The 7,817-nt window shown below is 56.7% G+C and overlaps 2 protein-coding genes across 3 annotated transcripts; one reads left to right on the forward strand and one right to left on the reverse strand.

The window, feature by feature from the left end:
* Window positions 1–84: 84 nt before the first annotated feature.
* LOC120893594 (probable multidrug resistance-associated protein lethal(2)03659) lies at window positions 85–5,737 on the forward strand. 2 transcript variants are annotated; one of them, XM_040295572.1, is made up of 8 exons: window positions 85–217; window positions 866–1,189; window positions 1,256–1,438; window positions 1,513–1,895; window positions 2,032–3,019; window positions 3,096–3,306; window positions 3,376–4,264; window positions 4,327–5,737. In XM_040295572.1, the coding sequence occupies exons 2-8, from the start codon at window positions 1,005–1,007 to the stop codon at window positions 5,589–5,591; spliced, it is 4,104 nt and encodes a 1,367-aa protein (XP_040151506.1). In that variant the 5' UTR covers window positions 85–217; window positions 866–1,004; the 3' UTR covers window positions 5,592–5,737. The 2 variants fall into 2 exon arrangements, with proteins under 2 accessions (XP_040151506.1, XP_040151507.1); XM_040295573.1 differs by lacking the exons at window positions 85–217; window positions 866–1,189 and having other exon boundaries at window positions 1,328–1,438; window positions 1,518–1,895.
* Window positions 5,738–5,744: 7 nt separating this feature from the next.
* LOC120893595 (protein Mpv17) lies at window positions 5,745–7,604 on the reverse strand. Its single transcript, XM_040295574.1, has 2 exons — window positions 7,049–7,604; window positions 5,745–6,970 (listed from the first exon to the last, which is right to left on the reverse strand). The coding sequence occupies exons 1-2, from the start codon at window positions 7,232–7,234 to the stop codon at window positions 6,533–6,535; spliced, it is 624 nt and encodes a 207-aa protein (XP_040151508.1). The 5' UTR covers window positions 7,235–7,604; the 3' UTR covers window positions 5,745–6,532.
* Window positions 7,605–7,817: the final 213 nt, after the last annotated feature.

Genomic DNA, 7,817 nt, shown 5'->3' on the forward strand with positions numbered 1-7,817 from the left:
TTGCGCTATATTCTCGGGCGCACACACTCTCACCCTTAGCGCCCCATTGAATAATAACCGCGAGCGATTGCGAATTAAACAGCGGCAGCAGCAGTCGTCGCGCGATCCTTTACCACAGCGGACCGCCCATCGTGTACCGTGTTATCAGTGGGGGATCTTTACATCCGTCCCCCCATCTTTCACCGTACGTCATAAACAGCCGGCAACGAACCGTTAGGTGAGGTGGGGGGGGGGGAAGGGTTGTCAAGTAAAACAGCTGATTTTCGGCTTGCTGTGTGAGGGGAGTAAAAAGAGAACCAAACAACAAACTTGCATACCACTGCGTGTGTTTGTGTGTGTGTGTGTGTGTGTGTGCGCGCGCGCGTGTGTTTGTGAATATGTGACCCACAGAGTGGGGGATACTAGCAAGGGCGACAGCGTTGTTGGTGGTGGCGTTTAGCCAAAAACAAAACAAAAAACTCGCTATTAGCTGCGGGGTTCTTTCTCTTTCCTTTTTATTTTCTTTATCGCGCCCCACGATTGATGCAAACGAATTAGGAACAATCGCATCGCAACAATCTTGTGTTAGCAAATGCATCGTGTCAAACGTTCCCCCGAGCGAACGCAATGAACGAGAGACCACTCTGGGCGCCCTTGCTCTTAAAGATCTGAAAGACAAACAAAAGCATGTTGAACCGGCCGGCCAAGTGCTGCCCAAACCTGCTGGAACGTGTTCCGGCTGGACATCCGCCGCCGACATTGATAAGACCATTTTTTTTATATAAATCAAACACAACGGCCTAGCGCGTGCGACAAACGCGGTACCACCGTGTGCCGGTGGTTGTATTTGCCCACCGACTAACGCTTTTATTTATTTTAATTAAAGTGCCATCCCACCCCCCTCCGCGCCCTCCCCTTTCCTCGCCCGACTGAAGTGAAGGGCGTAAAGTGAAGTGTATTCCCCCGCAGCTTAAGTGAGCGCCTGCTTATCAATTAGTGTCCAGGAAGCCCACCGCTCAAGGCAAATGGAAGCGACGCGCGTTCGGCTTAGCCCGAATCCTCGCCAGCAGGCAAACTTCCTCTCAGTGCTAACCTTCTGGTGGACGGTGGACATGTTCCGGAAGGGCTACAATCAAACGTTTGATATCAGCGATCTGTACACCCCGCTGGAGGAGGATCGTGCCGACCGGTTGGGCAATCGTTTGGAACGGTAAAGATCGGGTGTGTGTGTGTGTGTTGCGCGAGATGAAATTTAAACCCCCTTTTTATCCCACAGACAGTGGCACCGGCAGCTCGAGCGGCAGCGCCACACGCCATCCCACAGCCCCTCCCTAGTAAGGGCCATCTTCCGGACGCTGTGGAAGGAATGGGTCACCCTGTCCGTGCTGGCGTTCTTTGCCGAGGTTGTGCTGCGCCTGCTGCAGCCGATTTTTCTCGGCCGAATGCTGCTCTACTTCCGGTAAGTAGTGCTAAGGCCCGCCTCAACCACTCGCCCACTTATTTCGCTCATTTTCCGGTTTTTTTTTCGTCCAGCGAAGGATCGAACGTGACGCGCGAGGACGCACTGTACTACGCCTGCTGCATGGTGGCGGTGCGGGCCATCATCGTCCTGTGCGACAACCAGTACGGCATCATCTCGGTGCTGACCGGGGTGAAGGCGAAGATTGCCGTCTGCAGCGTGGTGTACCGGAAGTCGCTGCGGCTGGCGCGCAACGCGCTCGGCGACACCTCGCCCGGGAAGATGGTGAACCTGATGTCGAACGATGTGAACCGGTTCGATATCGCGTCCTACCTGGTGTGCTTCATGTGGACGTCCCCGCTGGTGATGCTGCTCGCCTCCGTGCTGCTCTGGTACGAGATCGGTTGGTCCGGTGTGGCCGGGCTGGTGGCGATCGTCATCATTACGCCGATACAGTGTGAGTTGGGAGCGCGAAGGGGAGCAGTTTTACCTTAAAAATCGGATTCACAGGAAAAATCGTCATTCAAACATTATGCTTTTACGTTAATATAATTGCTGAGTTACCTTACCATCTGCTCCCTCCCCCTTTGCAGCTTACACTGGCACGCTGACGTCACGGTACCGTTTGCGCACCGCACTCAAGACGGACGAGCGCATCCGGCTGATGGACGAAATCATTGCAGGCATCGCCGTCATCAAGCTGTACGCCTGGGAGCGGCCGTTCGCGAAGCTCATCTCCCAGGCACGGCGCAACGAGATGCGCGAGGTGCTGAAGAGCGGCTACCTGCGGGCACTGTACATGTCCTTCCAGCTGTTCACCACCCGGGCCGCCATACTGGGCGTAATGCTGGCGTTCATAGCGCTCGACGAGGACATTACCGCGGCGAAGGTGTTCGTCGCCGCCAGCTACCTGTCCAACGTGTCCTACACGATGGCGGGCCTGTTCGGCCGGGGCATTGCCGAGCTGGGGGAAGGGCTGGTGGCGACCCGGCGGCTGCAGCGCTTTCTCGAGTACGATGAGGTACAGGCGCCTGCAAAACCGAACCAAGCCAGTGGAAAGGAGAAGGAAAATGGCACCGTGAGTGAGGCGCGCCGTTTGCTGAACGAACCAACGGACGGGCCGCTGCCGGACGGGGTGGCCATCCAGCTGCGTGCGCTGACCGCCCGCTGGACCGTGCCGGGTGAGGTGGACAGCGAGCGGGCGAAGGTCGTGCCGCCGGCGACCCTGTCCGAGCTGAACGTTCAGTTTAGGCGGGGCAGCTTGATCGGCATCGTTGGGCCGGTCGGTTCGGGCAAGAGCTCCGTGCTGCAGGTGCTGCTGCGGGAGCTACCGGTCGAGAGTGGCCGTATGCAGCTGGCCCGCGGCTGCTCGATCGCTTACGCCAGTCAGGAACCGTGGCTGTTTACCGGCAGTTTGCGGCAGAACGTTCTGTTCGGTGAACAGCTCGACCAGTACCGGTACCGGCAGGTGCTGAAGGTGTGCGCCCTGCAGCCGGATCTGGCCCATCTGCCGGCGGGTGATATGACCGTGATTGGCGAGCGAGGCGTTTCGCTGTCCGGTGGCCAGAAGGCACGCATCTGGTAAGCTAAACAGTACCTCCCAGCGCACGCGCTTAGAATGTTGCATTAAACAGACGTCCCTTTTTCCCTTTGGCAGCTTGGCACGGGCCGTCTACCGGCAGGCGGACGTGTATCTGCTGGACGACCCGCTCAGTGCGGTGGATGCGCACGTCGCCAAACACCTGTTCGAGCTGTGCATCGGCAACGGGGGCTTCCTGAAGCGGCGCAACCCGAACGCAACGCGCATACTGGTGACGCATCAGGTTCACTTTCTGAAGCAGGCGGACTGGGTCGTTGTCATGAAGGAGGTACTGTTGGGTGGTAAGGGGTTTTCGCGCGTTTAAACATGCTAATGATTGGCCGCTTTTCATTGGCAGGGTCGGGTAGAGGCGCAAGGCACACCGCAGGAGCTGCAGCAGCGTGGCATCGAGCTGGAACATCTGGAGCCGTCGTCCGAATGCACGGACGGGGACGCGTCCACGCATCCCGCGAGCAGTCGCACGATTTCACACACCTCCACCGCATCCACCGTGACGGTGGACAGTGTAACGCTCGAGGAGTTCAATGCCGGCGACGGGGACGAGCAGGAAGCGGCCAAGAACAAGTTCGAAGCGTCCTCGCAAGGAACCGTCCCGGGCTCGGTGTTTCTGCAGTACGCGTCCAGTGCCGGCAGCTGGCTGATCTTTGTCGGGCTGGTGCTCCTGTTCGCCATCACGCAGCTGATCGTGAGCGTGGCCGACTGGTGGCTGTCGTACTGGACCGCGCTGGAGGAAACTGCCGGCTCGGGTCGGCCGATTGCGCCCGATCGCAATCAAACCGAGCAGCAGCAGGCCGACGATCCCACCAGCCACCAACTCAGCAGAGATACTTGCGTGCTCGTGCATGCCACACTGGTGGGCACCATCTTTTTCGTGGCCATACTGCGTGCCTTTGGGTTTTACAAGGCGTGCGCCCGTGCCTCGCAGTCCATCCACGATGCCGTGTTTTCGGGGTTCATCGGCGCCCGGATGCGCTTCTTCGAGACGAACGCGTCCGGCCGCATCCTGAACCGCTTCTCCAAGGATATGGGCGCGATGGACGACATGCTGCCCAAGTCGATACTGGACGCAACGCAAACACTGCTCATGTTTGCCGGCGCCATGCTGGTGGTGGTGTTTGTGCAACCGTTCTTCATGGTACCGATCATGCTGCTGTTCGTGGTGCTACTGTTCGCGCGCCGAGTGTACCTGCGCACGTCACAAAACACGCGCCGGCTCGAGGGAATAAGTAAGTAGCACATCGCCTACCAAGATCTGTTTGTGGCACTCTTCTCTTTCATTTCCTCTCAGCCAGATCGCCCATCTTCACGCACATTGCGGCCACCCTGACCGGGCTGCCGACGATACGGGCCTACGGCGTGCAGGAGCTACTCATCCGCGAGTTCGACACGCACCAGAACGTAAACACCGGCGCGTACTTTATGTTTCACTCGGGGCGGATCGCGTTTGGCCTCTTTCTCGACAGCATCTTCTTTCTGTTTCTCGCGATCGTCACGTTCAGCTACCTGATGCTGGACGAGGATGCGGTCGGTGCGCGCGTCGGCCTCGCCATCACGCAGATCGGTAGCATCGGCAGCCAGCTCCAGTTCGGCATCCGGCAGAGCGCGGAAATGTTTAACCATCTGATCGCGGTCGAGCGGCTGCTCGAGTACCGGGAGCTGCCGGCCGAACAGTCCGGCCACTCACCACCGAAAGCGTCCCAAACCGTAGCCCCACTTCCGGTCATTCCAGTGCCAGCCAGTTGGCCGCAACACGGACGGATCGAGTTCCGAAACGTTTGCTTCCGCTATGCCGAGCACGATGTGGCCGTGCTGCACCGGCTTAGCTTTGCGGTTGCCGCCCAGGAAAAGGTGGGCATCGTGGGCAGGACGGGCGCAGGGAAGTCCTCCCTCATTGCCGCCCTGTTCCGGATGGCGCTGGTCGAGGGTGACATACTGATCGATGGCACCGACACGGCGCACGTCCCGCTGGAGCAGCTCCGCTCGCACATCTCCATCATACCGCAGGATCCGGTCCTGTTCTCCGGCACGTTGCGCCGCAATCTCGATCCGTTCGAGAGCTACCCGGACGCGGCGCTGTGGCGGGCGCTCGAGCTGGTGGAGCTGCGCGAGCTGGCGAGCGAATCGTCGGCCGGGCTGGGACTGCAGGCGTACGTGGCGGCGGGCGGGCAAAACTTTAGCGTCGGCCAACGGCAGCTGCTCTGTCTGGCGCGTGCGATACTGCGCGGCAATCGGATACTGGTGCTGGACGAGGCGACCGCCAACGTGGACCCCGACACGGACCGGCTGATACAGCGCACGATCCGGGAGCAGTTCGCCCAGTGTACGGTGCTGACGATCGCGCACCGGCTCAACACGATCATGGACTACGACCGGGTGCTGGTGATGAGCGACGGTACGGCGGTCGAGTTTGGGCGGCCGGCCGAGCTGCTGGCAAGGGAGGAAGGTGCGTTCCGCAGCATCGTGCTGGCCACTGGGCGGGACGAGGCGGACAGTCTCATGAAGATGGTGCACAATCTCGAGCAGGGCGCAGCGGGGGGAGTAATGAAGCAGTGAAGCGGCATACGATGTAAAAGATGCAAAAAAGTGTAGTGAACGTACTTAAGAAAAAGCTAGCGAAAGTTAGGGAAAGTAACAAAGTAGATAGGATTGTACTAGCAAAGCGAAAGTAGCAATAAAAATAATGAACCGTTCTAAACGACCGTTGATGTGGATGTGAAAGACCTGTTTATTGTTGGACAATTCGACAACGATTTGGACGAATTTCAAACGATAAAAAAGGAACTTTTCGATTAACTTGCTTGCTGCATTACTATTCGCTAAAGCTATTTAAATTATATTCAAATAACCTGTATCAGTTTGGTGTCATTGCGATGTTACAGAAGTGTGGAAATGGGGAAGCATATATAATTGTTTCATTATAATGGCATCGCGTGGATAAAATCGGTACGTTCGCTATGAAGTGTCCCCTTTGCTGCTTGAACTATACCCTTCATACACACTTCTTAGTTTGCTAGTCCAGGATTTTGAAAACCAAATCAAACCGCCTACACCTTTACTCAATGTTTTTTGTCTTTTATCTAGATAATTAACACGCCTACCCTTTTGCGTGATGGATAGCAAACGCTAGTAATATGGCAATTTATACTTCTTCTCAGCTTCCCTTGCCTTACCAAAGATACGGTGTGAGCTACCGTTTTAACAACCATTACAACTGTTTCTGCCTTCCAGTAGAAGCTCTTGCAGCAAGAAGCTTTGCAAAAATGTCTATCTCTTCCTCTTCCTTCTTGTTATGCCACATTAGTCAACAATGTTGCTTCCTTTGCTAACCGCCGCTGTCTCACCGTACCGTAATTGGGTACGGTTCCCGCACTGCAGCAACTACCGGCTGACTCTGATTAAATCGGGCACAAACCCAAATTATTATTATCACAATTTTGAGCCGGTTCTCCGATGTCACACAAATCCGGCCACACGCGCCCTCAACGACAACGTGCTTACGATGCCACACTTTCCTCCCCGGCGGCCGGCAGTGGCTCGTGGGCGATCGATTTCACCGTGCCGGGCTTACCCGGTCCCGCTTCGCCCAGGTTCGTCTTCCAGGACAGGTACGTGTTCCAGAACACCGCGACCGACTGCACCAGCAGCACCTGGTAGTTGAGCGGGACGAGATAGAAGTTGGCCAGCTGCACCCACGGCCAGACGTAGTAGTTCGTTAGCAGTATGTCGCCGTACTCGTGGCGCAGCTTGTGCCGGATCTCGGCCAGATTGTGCCCCTGCAGCAGCCCGATCGTGCCGATCAGTGTGCCGAGAAAGATGGGCGCAAAGACGATCTGGTCGAGGGCAACCTTCTTCAGTGTCGTGACAGCCTTGCTGCCACCCTTGCTGCCGATGTGCCGGTCCAGCACGCCGTACCATTTCCGCAGTCCCGGACCCTACAAAAAAGGGGGGTGGGCGAACGGATTCTTAGCGACCTTTTTGCCACCCAGGGTAGTAACGCTACGCATACTTACACCGACGCAAAATCCGATGCCGAAGAACTTGAAGGCACGCATACCGTCGAACGACTGCCAATCCTTTCGCTCGATGAATCCTTGCGCAATCACGTCACCCGCCCCCATCAGTAGCCCCGATTGGACGGACTGCACCAGTACGGGATAGCGCACGAGGGCCCGTTTGTACAGGGTGGAGAGCGACATGCTGCTGCTGATGCTGCTGGGTGTAATCAAAAGGAACCACGAAACGGATCACCGAATCGACGAGTTGTCGACGAAGTAAGCACGAAACGAGAACCCAACTTCTTCGCACGCCGCCAATCTTATCGAAGCTCTGTGTTTGACGGTTTGTGTACTGAGGTCGCGCAGCTGCACCGCACGGGAAACAGTGGATCGATAGTTTTACTTTCCCTGCTGTGTATGCACTTCCTCCGTTTCGTTCCGTTCCTCCCGACGCGACGGGAAGGCGCACGTTGCACGTTATCGCTTTTTCGGCCGGTATGGGCTGTGTAAATTTTTGCACCGTGTTTATGTTTTCGTTCGGCCCTGTCAATCCGCAGCTGACAGCTGGTTTGGAGCTGGTCGCGATTAGACAACCCTGGCGAACAGAGGCAGCAATGTCAAAGATGGTGCAGTAGTGATGGGAGCTTGGAATCGGAACTCCCCGATTCCGATTGCGTCTCCGGAATCGATTGCAATTTCGATTCCACAATTGGAATCAGAATCGGCTCCGGAATCAAAATCAGCTCCGGAATCTCCATATTCCCTCAAATAGTTCATTTCACCC

The sequence above is a fragment of the Anopheles arabiensis genome, chromosome 2 (assembly GCF_016920715.1).
Source record: "Anopheles arabiensis isolate DONGOLA chromosome 2, AaraD3, whole genome shotgun sequence".
NCBI classification, from domain to species: Eukaryota; Metazoa; Arthropoda; class Insecta; order Diptera; family Culicidae; genus Anopheles; species Anopheles arabiensis.

Coding starts and splice junctions, on each gene's coding strand:
- LOC120893594 (XM_040295572.1), top strand. CDS start 1,005: ATGGAAGCGACGCGCGTTCGGCTTAGCCCGAATCCTCGCCAGCAGGCA. Junction 1,190..1,255: donor TTGGGCAATCGTTTGGAACG/GTAAAGATCGGG, acceptor TTTATCCCACAG/ACAGTGGCACCGGCAGCTCG. Junction 4,265..4,326: donor GCGCCGGCTCGAGGGAATAA/GTAAGTAGCACA, acceptor ATTTCCTCTCAG/CCAGATCGCCCATCTTCACG.
- LOC120893595 (XM_040295574.1), bottom strand. CDS start 7,234: ATGTCGCTCTCCACCCTGTACAAACGGGCCCTCGTGCGCTATCCCGTA. Junction 6,971..7,048: donor GCATCGGATTTTGCGTCGGT/GTAAGTATGCGT, acceptor CCTTTTTTGTAG/GGTCCGGGACTGCGGAAATG.